The sequence below is a fragment of the Pagrus major genome, chromosome 7 (genome assembly GCF_040436345.1).
Source record: "Pagrus major chromosome 7, Pma_NU_1.0".
Taxonomy (NCBI): domain Eukaryota; kingdom Metazoa; phylum Chordata; class Actinopteri; order Spariformes; family Sparidae; genus Pagrus; species Pagrus major.
In genome coordinates, this window is record NC_133221.1 from 26,649,149 (window position 1) to 26,665,128 (window position 15,980).

General features: G+C 40.4%; 1 protein-coding gene across 1 annotated transcript in view; it reads right to left on the reverse strand.

The window, feature by feature from the left end:
- The window catches only part of ctnnbl1 (catenin, beta like 1), a 62,135-nt gene that overhangs the window by 2,677 nt on the left and 43,478 nt on the right, over positions 1–15,980 (reverse strand). The window contains exons 14-15 of the mRNA XM_073470195.1: positions 7,789–7,926; positions 7,243–7,315 (exon numbers count right to left, since the gene is read on the reverse strand). Of these exons, the coding sequence (XP_073326296.1) occupies positions 7,243–7,315; positions 7,789–7,926 (211 nt within the window). The remainder of the gene's footprint in view (positions 1–7,242; positions 7,316–7,788; positions 7,927–15,980) is intronic.

Genomic DNA, 15,980 nt, shown 5'->3' on the forward strand with positions numbered 1-15,980 from the left:
CAGGGATTACACATTAAACCCAGGGATGTTGAGACAGAAAGATGAAAAAGACTACTTTTCTCTGCAGAAAGAAGAGAATGACGGGGGCTTTCCTGACAAGAGCCCACAGGGTTTAGTAGGACGAAACATGGCTGTCAAAGACACCAAGGAGATTTGTTTTTTTGAGGAGGAGAAGGATGTTTTGTGTTATTAGATAGTACATAAAGGATAGTGACAGACATAATGGGATAGAGGAGGGACCTCAGAGATATTGTTGGGGAACGCACAAACATACTTTAACTTAGATAATTCTTAGTACAACTAGGGACTTTTACCGTTTTGGCCATCATTTTGTATAACGTGATTGAAATGAACTGTGACTGGGCAAGAAATGTGCTTTCAGTTGACTAATCAAACAAGTTCTATACAAACCACCAGTTCAGCCCGATTATCTAAACCACTTTATCTGGAGGTGAAACCAAAATTGAGGGCATCCAAATGGCCTGCACAGAAAAAAAAAAAAGACTGTCCACAAATATAATATACATAACTACAGCGACAGGCTCAAAATGCTTTACATTTCTTTTTCCTTTTCTCTTCTCTTCTCGTGCACGGATTCGATTAGCTTAACAGCCAATCACACTGATCAGAAAAAGCCGCCAGACAAGGGCTGACTAGTACCAACCGTGCGGGACACACTGCAAAAACTCGGCCCACGATGCACAACAACAGCCCCGACATTGGTCTACGGACCCAAAGGTGCTTTTACTGTTCTGTTTTTACCAAGTTCCCCTAATTTTTTTTGTGATAAATTGTAGAAATCACTATTCAGTGGAAATGCAAACAAATTGGACATCTGAAACATCAAAGAGCCACAACCAAATATAGTGTATTTAATTAGCTTGTCAGTTTATACATTCAAATAAATGTAGTGGAATTAAAAGTACAATATTTTTCGCTCTATTAAATTTAGTGGATAACATTTATAGGTGGCTTAACAAAAAGTACTAGATACTAGATAAATTACCTCTAAGCTGCACCTAAAGCAACTATGAGGAACTTTCAGTTTTTGTTGATTCTAGTGGCCCCTTTTGACAAAAGCAGTACGACACTATTTCATAAACACTTAAAAGTTCCTCGTAGTCACTTTAAAGTATTTCACAGCTGGAGAGGTGGTCCATTCATAAAACTGTGCTTTCTATACAGTAGAAAGACACAAATACTTTTGAAATTGCTCAAAAGCTAGAAAACCTATAACAACCAAAGTGCACTGCACCACACTGGACCAATAGACACTCCCACTGATGGGTAACGTACTGGCAGTTGGACGGTGCCTGGGCTCGCTTGTTGTCTGTTTTGAGATAGGAAACAGCAAGGCAGCTGGCTGGTAAACAACATCATATTACAGCCAGACAGTACACTAAAACATATTCCAAAAAAAAAAAAAAACATTTTAGGAGAGAAATAGACAATGATATGGATTGTGATTCCTATCTGATCAATGTTGACTCCATTCACCACTGCATGACAAAGGAGTAAAAAAAAAAAAATCGGGCAGGTATGCATTTAAGTCAAGAGCAACATGAGATATCAGCAGTCAGAAAGGAGGCAGACCAGAACAGTACGTGAGCAGTTTGTTGAGTTATAAGTTTCACTTCAGAAGACAGTGTGACAGTCGTCCAACTCTGGAGTACAGAGGTCACTTCATCATTGGGTATTCTGAGGACAGTTGGGCGAACAAAGTTGGAGTTAAGTTATAAAAGTGTGAGGCTGCACCACTGTCTGGAGCTATGGTGGTAGAGGTTTGCAGATATGCAGCTTCCACAGCGGCTTTGAATGCAGCACCAGAGATCTGAATTTATACACAGAGTAGGGGGATGTTACTAAACTAAAAAAATGGCAGAATTTTAAGGTTGACTGATAAAAGCAGGTAAGGGAACATGGAGAGCGTGACTCAACAAAAACATGAAAACCTTTCATTGCCAGCCTGTCATTGTGCCTGTGTGTGTGTCTCCACGTCTATAAATGGCGGTGCAGTCAGCCACACAGACAGAAAGGTCAGAGATTCGGTGACTCTTCAACTCTCTGCAGAACCTTTTCTTTGGCATGCTGGTACTCTCTCCTTCTGTCACCACGGCAACGCAGCAGAGGACAATACAGTACTGAGCATTGCCATTACTCAGGTCAGTGACTGGGACTGATCTGCCACGAGTACAAGGAGAATCATTTCCAGGAGCAGTCTCTGCAGCAGCAGCCAAGGATAGGGACACACTGTAGGACTTATAGTGTGATACAGCTGCAGCTGGGACACCACCACTCATTCAAAACACTCTTATACCAGTTTGAAAGTGGTCCGATCATAAGGACAGCTGGCACAGTGTGTTATCCTAACCACCATAATGTTTCCAAATGCAGCAGAGGTCGAAGTTTTTTTCATATTTTGTTACACTGTATTATCCATCTCAAGCATGCAGCTACAGAGGTGCAAGGTCTGAAATAATGCATACTGGAGAAACATCTCTAATATATGACCATGAAAAGATCAAAAGGACACCTTGAGATACATCACCAGCTAATTTGGATGGCCACATCCAGTCAGCCATCTGCAGCTGTTCTGTGAAAATAACTGTTTCCAAGGCTATTCAAGGACATCAGCATTAAGTACAGCCCGTGCAGCAAACAACTCGGACATACTATAACTGCATTTTGTCCAACAATTTCTGTAACTGTAACCGAAACCAATAATCCAACGTTCACACCCACTTCATGCACTGTTTTGGCCAGCTGTGTGAAGGTGAGAAAGGATTTGAACTTCTCTCTCTGGCTGTTTCATGTGAGCAACACTATGAATGTCCTCCAGAAGGGTCTGTCTGAAAATACGCACCATTATCCCTGTTTTTAAATGGTATTGCGTCTCCGCTCTCTCTACGACGGCTGGCTTTTCACTCCTTCGAGTGTGGCCATGTGAAGCATCTATAAACACTTTTGCCTTCTGTTGAGGTCAAACAAACACGCAGTATAAACTAATTCTGTTGAGGGTAACAAGACTCTGACGCGAAGGAGAGAACTAGCCGGTCCCTCCAGGATTTTGTGATGTTGCGATTGCACCAATTCACCGAAATTCCACCAATCCCGGTGAATTCTTTGCAACCTTGCAATTTTGTCCAATCATGGCAACTTTCCCGCAAATTTGACCAATCACTGTAGTCCTGCTTTTTTTTTTACCAATCGTAGCAGTTCTCTTTGCTCACGTCATGCACTGACTTCAACAAACTTGCTTCCGGATTTGAAAATGCAGATATGTGGTCGGCAAATGTCTCACATTTACCTAAAAAACTCACTGCTAAAGACCATGCAAAACAATTCCCTGATGTTCTGCATGAAAGACGAGGTAAACTGTTTTGCATGGTGTGCAGCATTGTGGTGGAACACAAAAGAAAGTTGTCGCTTGATACACACTGCAAAACACAGCTGCAGAAATGCTGAAACATGTGGACAACAGGCAAGACAAATCACCGTGACAGAGGCCGTTTCATCCAAAGCTATTGCAAGTGCTGAAAGAATAGAGGTGAGTAAGTACTAATACTAAATGTGCATGTTAAGTAAAAACCTTTTGTGAAATATAAGTCAGAGCTAGAGTGATAGAAGCAAGTTTGCCTGTTTGCTTGACAAACTCTGTGTGTGTGTGCACTGACTAGGGCTAAGTACCCTTTAGTGAATTAAAGCAATACAAAAAGAAAAATCACAACTATTTTTTTGCAATTTTCACTTGCTCCCGCAACTTCATTGCAAAAATCACCCAAAAAGTCAGTGAAAGCCTGGAGGGACTGACTAGCTTGTCACTAGAGCAGATCCATCCACCTGTTGTGGTGGTGTTGCCCATTTAATTTTGGATTCCACTAGTTTTCTTGCAAGAAAACTAGTGGTTCGACTCTGATTCTGTTCTGACAGCTCCTCTTTGGGTCACTTATCCTCAGAGGCTGCTCTTCACTGAGAGAGTGTCTCTGGGCTAGGCGAAGTGGAGAAGCCTACTGTCTGTATGGTGGGTTGCAGCTGGTCTGGCATGTCTGTTCTGCCTAATTAGCCCAGAGACACTGCAGCTGCAATCACTGAAGAGGTCGGTGTGTTTACTATAACTCATAAATCGCTCTAGCAACTCTATGACTGGCTGTTTGTTTTACATATCAACTGTGAGAATAACACACAGACAACTCATTATCACCAGACAGCCACTGAACATACAGCCAGGAAATTGTGCACTACCTAGCTAATTCTTTTGTCACCTTTTTATGTTAAAAAAAACCTGATGGATGTACAGTATTTAACACAGAGTGCCACGACCACGTAGCTATCGAGGCTATCTACAGCACATGTCCCACTGAATGCCCTCTATTCATATTCCTGTCATATACAGTAGTTTCTCAGAGCTCCATTACCATTATCTAAAGGCTAGATACAGTGTTTTCATTTATAGTCAGTCTGAGTCTGATTATGCTAAGTCTAACTGCCTGTGACATAACCTACCTAAAGTTTCTGAAGTGGAAAACCTCACAGCAGGTTTTCACATTAGTGAAATCAATGTTCTTCCTTCCAGCATGCTAAGCCTTCCTGCCTGCAGAGCTGCTTCTCATTCAGCCAACTGAAACCATTAAGGTCAAGACAGCAGAGCCGGTGACATACTTCTGCATGTGCTTAACCTTTTTCAGCAGTTTCACATTGGGCAGGTGGGGCACTTGAAATGGGAAGGGGCTCCAGAGTGCGGCCTAATGGGAAGGGTGAGGGCACACAGTACGAGCCACACACACAGACATGAAGCAGCAACGTAATGGAGATCAGCAGTGCAGATGGACACACACACACACATAGCCTGTGTAAATCACACATACATAAACACATCAAGATCATACAAGGACAAGTACACACAACACACAAATTAGTATGTATAAAGTGCTGCATTTAAATGTACACTTACAAGGACACACATGAATACAATCTGCACACTGAACATGTAAACATCTGCATAGACTTTCTCTCAGATATCTTAAAATGTAAAACATATGCACATGAAAGCAAGCAAGGGCACATATGCACACATACATATGTAAACAGGCTGAAGGCAAACATTATATGTACACACAAACAAAAACAAATCATGTTAGTAAGCAAACACGTCCTGTAAAAACTACCTGAACAAGCAAGGGGGATGTGTATGCAAATATACAAATGAGGGGAACACATTCCCACACACACACACACACACACACACACACACACACACACACACACACACACACACACACACGCAGAGGACTGGAGGATTGCCACGCTTGCTGGCACTGCCATGCGTGACGGATGGCTCTATCTACAGTGCTACATGCCACCGAGAGCCAGAGGGTGTGTGAACGCAGGCTCGTCCACGGGCTTTACCCGACAATGATACAGGAAGGATGGATGTCACACCGGGAAGAAAATAACACACCTGCCAGGTCTTTGAAAACCAAACAGAAAACAAATACAACAGGACAGGAAATCTTTGGGACGGGGGAAAAAAATAACAATGAATGACAGGCAGATGGTCTCTGCTCCTCTCACAACGATAATATGATTAAAGAAATTACAATGCACACTTGCATACCCGGATTCATTTCTGCATATTGTTTTACCATCTGTACAAAAATAATGTGAATAACTTGAACCAGGGTATTTCAGATGCTGGATTTTACTCGCTTTATTTACTGCTGCCATAACTTTAAATTAAATTAGTGCTCCACCTGCATTTTTATAACTAATGACCTTCAAGACTGTCATATTATAACCCCTCTCCTCCTCTGTTCCTCTGCTCCAGTAGGGCTCCTAATAGCCACAGGTAGGAGACTGTGTGACCAGTAATGGCCAATTAAAGCTGAGTCAATGCACAAATATGCAAAGAAGTTATGTACTGGACAGAAACATGCACAAAAAACTGGCTAAAAAAAAAAGTTGTTGTATTCTGACACCTCAGTTTCAAAGACACTTTTCCTTTGTCCACAAGAATAAGGAAGAATGACATTATTCAAAGCATTTTATTTTATCCAAACACAAGCACTTTGGCAGGCGAAGAGTAAGGGCTTGCTATCAAACAACAACCACAGCCAAAGAAAGAGCAGTGATTATACCAACATTTCCCCATGAAATGTTGCTTCCTTGCCAGAGCCGGAAACACAGTCGGAAACAGGATTTCTAAAATGTGCCAATAAAATGCTTCCCTGAAAGAAATATGAGTTGTTTTGCATGAAGGAGCAGCCTCTGTAGGTATTATGTGTATTTTTGCCCTGCCAAAATACACAACATTTTTCTTATTTATCGTATGTCACACAGATGAGAAGGATTTTTTTAGGCCTGGGCGAAGTCAACCTGTAGATCTGATAGGGATTCATATTTTTACTCAGACGCTACCACTCAGGTATGTTAAAAGGGTCAAACTTACCTTACCTGCACAGTCCATTCATTCATGTATTCATGTAATGTCAACTTCTTATCAGGTCATTTCTTAATATTATGTAATGTGTCCTCAATGAAGAAGCCTTCATTTGAGGCAAGCTAGTTTTAGCACATTTTAGTAAGTCGTTACGTTATTTTGTTGACAATTCCTCCATATGTTTCACATTAAAAGCTTCCAGCAGTATGTGGGGGGAGGCATAATCCCTTGCTGTGAAACATCTGCAAGAAGTGGTGCAACAGTTTGCAACAACAAATTACTGCAGAGAAAGAACAGCAACATAGAACAGATTGGAACTAGTTTATCACTTAGTGAGAAGAGTGTCTAGTGAAAAAGAAACATTCAGGATTTGAAATATGCAAAGAGCAACTTGCTGAAGAGCACAAAAAGGCTGTGAGCCCTCAGAATTGCTGTTGCTGGTCAATGAACTACATCGCCATGTCATGTTTTTAACTTTTTTGTTAAACCTTCTCAGTTAGGCGAACCCAAGAAGCTTGGTTACATCAGCGACAGCGATGATTCCTGCATTGTTGCTGGCTTCCTCAATAGCTAGCTGAGGAATTTAACTTTGTTTTAAGCTTCAGAGGCTTAACACAACTAACGTACAAAGATGTGGTGCAGACACTTTTAAACCCGGCATGGGAACATGGGTTGGACGTTTGCCCAGAGATGTGAGTTGATCTGCCAGCTTTGGCTAGTGATGTTCCACTGTAAACATTGTCACAGGCCAATTCAGTACACATCGCCCAACCTCAGATGATATCAAAGTAAATGAAGTTACGTACCTCTCATGATGTGGCGCACTACTTTAACAGATCCTCCTCTAAGGTTGAGAATTTGATGGACCCTCTGCTGCAGCTATAAGCAGAGAAAAAAAGGACCAGTAATTTACTACAGTCAATTTGAAATTCTTTTTAACTTAGAAATCAGTATATATACATCCCTATTTGGTCAAAATTGTATTTATCAAACAGACAAAAAGTACATTGTGTTCATCTTTCTGCAGCAACAACTTCACCTTCATTAGTGTTCTAGAAATAATAATTGGCAATGAAACCAATAGTTAATTGCAGCCGTAATGAAGTTATATACAGTATAAAGGATATACTGCAGCTTTTTAAACAGCAGGTCCAAAGTGTTGTGGTGCCTGAAACATCAGAATTAGAACTGCAAGAGTCAAAGTAAATGAGCCACTGCAGTGCTCATAAAAAAACATCTGATTCCTGTTTGCTTTTAAAGCTTGTCTGATCAGATGTCTCAGCAATAATTAATCAGAGAGAAAACTCATTTGGCAAGCCAGAGTGAGTGTGTGTGTATTTGTGTGTGTGTACCTGTGATATCCCCGAGTTGCTGATCTCCACCATAATGTAGCAGATCAACTGAAGGACGAATAGTCCGGCGTCCAGGCGGCGAAGGTAGAACTCATCCTCCATGCTGTCATCTAGGATCTCCCCCCGACGAACCATCTCCTGCACACACAAACACACACACGCGCACAAAAGGTAAACACACTCCAAAAAAAAAACAACACTTTTATGCATAATGAGGTGAATAAATCACAATTTAGTGTTTGTTAGAGGGTTTCTAGTGTTCTCTGCCTACTTAAGACAGATTCAACAAACAAAGAAAACCAGAGACTAAGTTTAATTTAGGTGTTGTTTTCAGATTTCTCCACAAATCCATTTTCTTCATTGACCAGAGACACAAATCAATTGATTTCACGGCTAGGTTGCAAAAGAAGGGGTTGGGGGGAGCTCCGCTGCCGGTGCTCGCACACTCACACATATATACCCACTCTTGCATAGTTATCCATCTTAACAACCCTGTCAGTATGCCAATAACACGGTGCTGCCAATACGAACACAGCCCACATTAATCATCATTAGAGATTAAGAAACAGACCTGAGGGGGACGGGGGAGTCTGGAGTGTAAGCCACTGGAGTGGTACACAAGTACAGACAGTGTGTTAAGTGTTCTGCTGTCACTCCATGCGTGGATCGTAGGAGGAAAGTTACAGCCATACATCATCATATTAAATCATGTTCATCATGTTAAATCACTGCAGTGAGGAAAACAAAGCTTATAAACTCACTCCTTTATGATCCTTACCATTCTCACACTCCATCAAAAGTTGCTATATTAAAGATGCAGGCTAAAGTATGATTAGTCCTGTAGCCATCAGCTATACAATAGTACATTTTGATCGGTAACGTTCCATCATAAATCATTTGAGGTCCAAAAAAAGGGGTTTAAATGTAGGTTTTAAAAGGTGTTAACATTCAGCCACCAAGTGTGGCAATCCATCTCCCCCTTTGTCACAACACCGCTGTTTGTATGTTGTAGCTAACGTTGCTAACGCTAGCAAGTTAGCGCTAACAACACTTAAAGTTAACATCACTAATGCTGGCTAGCTAAAGTAAGGGCAGTACAGTATGCTGGGTGCATACTGTAGAAATAATGTAGAAAGCCATTTTTATGTTTTTTCCCCACACACTCTTTATGCTGACGAAATACAGATACCACATGATACCAACGGTGTTATATTATTGACTGAAGTGGCAAGCAACCATCAGAATTCTTACACAAGGATAAACAAAACAATCATTTTGAACCCTACAAGCACTGTAACATTATTAATTCACAATCATCATTATGTTTTTAAGGAAAATAGATACTTTTATTCTGCACTTTTCTTCAAGCTCTGTAGATGTAATATTTTGTCTACATTAAAATGCTATCAATATGACCTTTAAGCTATGATGACTTCAAGTATTCCATTTTTCTAACAGTAAGATGTAACTTTTCTATATGCATTTACTAAAGCTAACATTTACCAATAGAATTCAGTCAGTTTAGTTCATAGAAAGAAAATGAGCACTTGATGACACATTTAACCAACATATTACAAGTCTAACTTATAATATTTCAACATATATACTGTACATTTAATTCATGCACTCACATTGGCCTAGTCTAGTTCTGTTTTAGTCTAAGAGAGGATGGTCTAACACTAAAAAAAGCTAACCATGCAATAGCATGTGACACAGTAAATCAAGAAAAAGGGCAACTTTTCAAAGCGTTGCTAATGAAAACAAATAGCTTTGAGCGTGGAGCTAAAGGGTACCTCACATGACATTTACATCCCAATGATTTAATCTCAGAGAAAATTAAAACTTTCAAAAGGCCTTGTCCTTAAAGATCAATTACACTGTAAAACCCTATTATAGTTGAAGTTCAGCTCATTAATAGACCTCAATCAAAGGGCAATTCCTGAGGGCTACAGTACACAACTATTCTGGGGAAACCATTTGAGCTGCAGGTTGCAGAGCTGTGATTCAATACAACATATCCATTTTTGTGACATTGTGTTTTGAAAGCAGGATCTCAACCGGCTTTAATGATTTCTGATGAAAGAAAAGACAAGCAGATACAACATTCAGAACAAAGCCCTACTGTACAGTGTCAACTGCGGCTTGTTAAAGATGCAAAACAATGCAGATAATTATACCAAGAACCTTTAATAAAGCCATTGAATGTGGGGCATTTGTCTCCTCTGTGTCTTCTGGGTAAAGCACTGGCCCAGAATTCTGTTTTATTACAAAGCGGAGTGTTATCTCATTGTAAAATAGTCCCAAAGCTTTGCCTTGTTGCCGTCAACTAGCGCCCATTAAAGATGCAATAAACTTGAAACAAAGCTATTTGAATGTTAACTGTGTTTCCTCTCTTTCCTGTAGGAAAAACAGATTATCTCAGTTTCCAGGACAACTCTGCTCATTATTCTGAGCCAATACAGTCGCTTGAGGCAAAGTTACACAAATCTCACAATCCAACTTCAGCAAATATACAATACACAGGAAGTAGGCCTTAATGGCTAATGGATAGGACACGATACGTACATGTGAGACCTGAGGGAGCGTGAAGAACAGCATGCGTATACACAGAGGTGTTTCACATAAATGCTGCGTTTGCATTGTCCTTCATTGTTTCACTCAGGAAGCAATTTCCTGTCATCCTCATTACTGTTTATGGCCACCAGTGCAAAGCAGAGCTGGAGGCCTTGGAGAGTTCAACTACTGTATACACATGTTTCTATTATAGCCGATCAGCTGTGGAGGATGGGACCATAAATAACGTGACTGCAGTTTGGTCTATCATGTATGTACTGGCAAAATTAGTAGAAACACATTACATTTGACTACAATGTGTGTCAACAACTAGAATTTAATAGAGACAAGAAGATGATGGAGACTCATAATCTAGACTATGGATTCTCAAAGTTAGAGTTGGACAAGGCAAGCTTCCACCACGATTCACCTGGTTTTTCTTTAGTAGGTTCCTGATGTCTTCCATACTCACTCTAAATGAGTCTCAGTAAATCTTACTTTACTTTATTATATTTTTATCTTATATATATTATTTAATAGTAGATTAATACTGAATGTAAAATGTTTTTTCTGTGTCAAGATTTGCATGTGACCCTGCAGTCAGAGGATCTGTCTACTTTATGTACTGCACAAAGAATCTGCCTAGGAGGAAGGTGTCGTTGTCAAAATGACGAGGATGATGAGGAGGAAGAGGAGAAAGCTCAGGATTGGGACACTCCTTTTAACTTGGCAGGGACGAATATATTCTTAAGTGCTTCATCAGCTCCACCTTTAAAAGGAGACAGAATCTACACATTAAAGGGCCAAAACATAGCATTTATTGTTGTACCTGCTGTCTTGGGGTGTGATTGTGGCTTGTCAAGGCAAAGAAAGGCAGGAAGTGTCATGACATTAGCGATCCAGGATCAAACAAATTACAAATTTATAGCAAAAGCAAGTGAACGGATTTCATTTCATTCCTTGCTGCTACTGTCTCAATGAGCTAGAAGAGCTCAAAGGCAGCAGCGCTGACAGCTCAGATGATGGACCACTCTGGTATGTTGACTGGCCAGGAATCAGGCAGTGTTAGATTGTCCCAAAGGGCTCATCAGGCAGTTCATCAAAATAACTGACAAATGCTGGGGCGTTAAGAGCTCCTCCTTAAATGCATTCAACCACATGGATGCAAATTGTAGCTCGGAATTAAAGCAACCTGCTTTCAGCTTTATTGTGCTCAGAATCTATCAGCTCCCTGTAGAGGTGTGAAGTGAAACTAACCAATTCTGGATGAATTTTCATTTCATGGCAGTGGTATGGCTCTTTGGACGACAACATTGGTCAACAACTTTTGGATGGATCGCCATTAAATTTTGTACATGTTCACAAGAGGGCGAGTCCTAACGACTTTGGTGATACCCTGACTTAACACCACTATGAGGTTGATATTTATGATTTAAAGTGAAATGTCCCAGCAACTACTGGATGGACTGTCTTGAAACTCGGTACATCTGTTCAAGTTCCTTTCAGGATTAACTATAATAACTTAAGTACTCAACTTTCAATCAAGCACCACCATCACATAAAACTTCTTAATCTAATACTTTGATTTGTAGTAGACCTACACAGGTTTTCAGCGCCAACACAACTGTCTTACTATCTCAGAGTCTGAACACAGAGTAGGAAGAGAGGCATACGTGTCGCTCAGGTGTGTGGTTTTCAACTGAAACCAGTTCTCAACTTCCATCCCTTGCCATGACTCCTTCTCATTGCAAGCTTCCAGCAGCCTAGATGCAAGAGTATGATGTCATTGTTTTTGCAATGCACAACTGATAGAAAAATAACCCAGCATTGAAAAGAGGAATGTTTCCAGTGGATCGAACAATTTGGAACCAGTTCTCAACTGGAACCAGACTCCCAATCCCTACCAGCTAAATTAATGACATTTCCATGGCCTCCTTGATCTTTCTCTGGCTGCCCACCGATTCCTGGTCAATGACTCTGACCCCTTCTCAGTTGGTGTTAATGGTCACAGGATAAAAGCTAAACTATCTGAACAAACTCTGCTAAAGGAGAATGTAGGATGTGCTTGAAAGCTCCAGAAAAAGCATTTAAGTGGCCCAACAGCTAAGTATTCATTCATTTGTATCCTCAAAGTATCTCATGGATAATTTAAAAGGTACTATGGGTTTCTGTTCTAGCCATCAGTTTTAAGTGTTGTGTGGAGCTACTGTACATGTCTATCAAAGCCTCAAAAATGCTCAAACTGTAAGTCAGTGTCTCTCATTCTTCTCATTCTTATTCTTAATTAGTTGACACCTGCAATAAGTCTATAGCAACATGTGGACTCCAGGAGAAAAAGAAAGAAAAACGTTTTCAAACAAGGTGAAGTCAATTGCTGCACCCTCCGGGGAGCCTGACTGCAATGGATGGCAGAAAAGATGTTGAACACACGATGAATCAAGCCAGACTTTTGAATGTGTACGGTGAGAGGAAGGATTTGAACCATGACAAAGGCAGCTCTGTCCCTCTGGCAAACACTGGACAGAAGAGGCGGAGAAAGAATAACGCGTTGAAAGGAGGGATTGGACAAGTCAATTACCGCAACCTCAGGGGAGCCTGGCAGGCTCGCTCCAGTACAGACAAAGTAATAAGCAGTGATTTTCAGTCTCAGTCCCTTTACTGTAACTCAGCTGCATTGTACGTGTGTGTTTGTGTGACAGGGTGTGTATGATTTATGGAACACTGTGTGTGCAGTGCGAGTGTTGTTGTGCATATCACAAACCATGTAGGCATGCTTGTGCTCCTGTGTGACATGCATATAGTGTGTGCATCTTTGAATGAGAGCCTTTATTTGGGTGTGTGCACTTTAAAATATGTATATCAGGTTTTGTTTGACTGTGTATGAGATGTATGAGTGTGTGTGTGTGTGTGTGTGTGTGTGGCTTTTTGTTATTCCTGTGCTTTCTTTTCCGCTGGGATGCTTAGATGCAGAATTAAAGTGATTTCTTTGTCAGCACTTTGCAAAAACCCACAGTGACTGCGAGTGTGTGTGTGTGTTTGAGTGTGTGTGTAGGGCGTAATGCTCCTTATGAGGCTTAAGCAAACACCAGAAAGAGAGAGGTTAGATATCCTCATTAAAAACAAGAGATACAGAGGTTGATAATGAGGTAAACTTTCAGGAAAAATCTGTAACTTTGTGAGAGTGTGAGACAACATGCTGATTTCAGGTTTATGATAATCTCCCAGAAAAAGAACAGCCCTGTGCTTTGGGCGCACATCAATTAGAGTTTGTTCACAAAGTGGGGCAAAGCAAAACAGCAGTGTTACCAGGAGGGAGGAAGTGCTTTCTACCATTAAACACCACGTCATTTAGCCTGTGTTGAGCTCCAAACCATAAAATGTTGGGCAGGGGAAAACACTTATTACAGATGTAATAAAAAATACACTGACCAAGCCTCCTCCTGGACTGTCTCTTGTGATGCGTATGAGACCTGGATGGTTTACTCAGAGAAGCTTAGAGAAGCAGCTCTATGTTGCTCTTTATCTGAGGTGGGGAATTTAACCAGACGTACATTTGCCAAACCAACCACTTAGTCTTCAACCTTGAAGTTTTTTCTCTTATGAAAATGAAAAATACTGTTTGAAAACACTTATGCTAAAGCATTAATCTCACTTATGTGCTGCTTGTCAGAGTTCATTTTATGTGAGTCAAATGTAGGGCTGATCAATATTGGAAAAAAACGTTATTGCAATATTTGGTTTTCTGCGCTACATATTGCACTATGAAAAGATTTTTTACAAGATAACTTCAATCATTCTAGGATGACTGAGGTGATTTTGTATGGGAGTGCATTTTTTTAAACAACCAAAGTAGGTCCTCCATTGTTTGATAAATTGATCAACAATGATTGTGATTGGTGGTTTGTTGTTTATGCAGAGCCTGAATGTCACTTTCAAGCAACAAACTCCCATGTATCGAAGAACCCTTGAATTGGGCTAAATTAGACTTCTCCTGTAGAGTGATCACAGAAAATGACAACCTTGTGAGTTTTGTGTTTGTATCAAGCAGCAAAACAGTTGTAGCAGGATGTGTTTGGGTGAATTTGCCTTAATTGACATTGCACATCCTGCAATGAGACTACTGTTTATGCGCACATTGTGATATCGATCCTGTAACGATATTTTATGCAGCTCCGGTGGAATGGTCTCATTGTTGCCCCTTGTGGCTGTTTGAGGAAAAACACCCACTGCAGTTATTAGTTTTAATTTTTCAGCCCTCAGGCCTCAGCTAGAATCTGCTCTGGACAAGTGACACAAACAGGAGATTTATATGGTAACGCAGTGTACCTCCATACAAATACAAATCATCCACTTCTCGGAAGGGTATCATGTTGAGTTCCTGTTGAAACAGATGGTACATTGTGACAGCTGTAGTTTGTAGTGCTGTTGAATCGTTTTATAAAGCACTGAGTTTTTAACATTTAATAATATAATATTCATGCAGGTAAGACTGTCGTAAAATGGTTAGGTACGGTACATCTCATAGTCATGGTCACAGCTGGTCACTGGTCATTTTCAGTGTTTGCCAAGCTTCAAGCGTCTTATCCAATATGAGCCGGCCTGAGGACAGAAGCTGGAGGAGTATTATAGCAGGGCTCTATGAAGCAAGCATTTCATTTGCAAATATCTGGGTTGTGATAACTGGACTGGAGCTCCCACAGAACCAAATCTGTCATCAAATCTTCTATCTCTCATCTCTCTTATTAGCAAAGAGCACTGTACAAAGCATCTAAGCAGCAGCTTCTTAGTTTTAGCTGGGTGGCTAAAGCTGATTTAAATGACAACCGTCGACAGAGGCAGGTCGTCAGCAGTAAATAGTTTAAGTTAATTCTGTGGGTAAATTGATGGCAGGCCAGATTAAAACTTGCCTGTTGTCAGGTTAAAGTGCTGTCTGTGTCTGTACTCAATGAAGCGGTTTTGTGAGGGAAGAAGCTCCACTCTGTAACATCACTGTAGAACCACAGGTGGGCTAAGTGTTTCTGTCATTGCCAAAGGACAGAATGACACGTCTTCTTTAGTAAAACGATCTAGCTGATCGTGTGATGTCAATTTCAGGAGACAGATTCTCACTGTTTCATTTTCATTCATATCATATCGATGATTTAAAGTTATGAGTTTGATAGTTCTGAATCAGGACTTCTAGTATTTGGAGAAAGTCAATAGGATCCTGTCATTGTCAGCATACCTGATAAATGTTTAAAAATGTTATATGGAGATTCAATGTACAGCACAGTGAGTTCTATCTTATCTTGTTTAAAAAACTCCTCAAACACCACCTGTTCACTTACATTTACTTTTACATTTACATTTAGGGCATTTAGCAGACGCTGTTGTCCAAAGCAACTTAAAATAAAGTACATCTGTCATAAGAAAGAAACAACATATCACCATTGATAAAGTAGAAAAGAAAAAAATGGAAATAATTTTCAAGCCCCCATCTGAGCATGGTAGCTGCTATTTATCAAGGATACCTTAAGTACATAAGTGCTAAGGGTAAGAACATACAAGTGCATATACGTTTTTTTTTTCTTTTTCTGTTCACTTCAGCCTACAACCTCTCTGAACTCTTCTTCCCCTGCAGACACTCATCTTTGTTATCT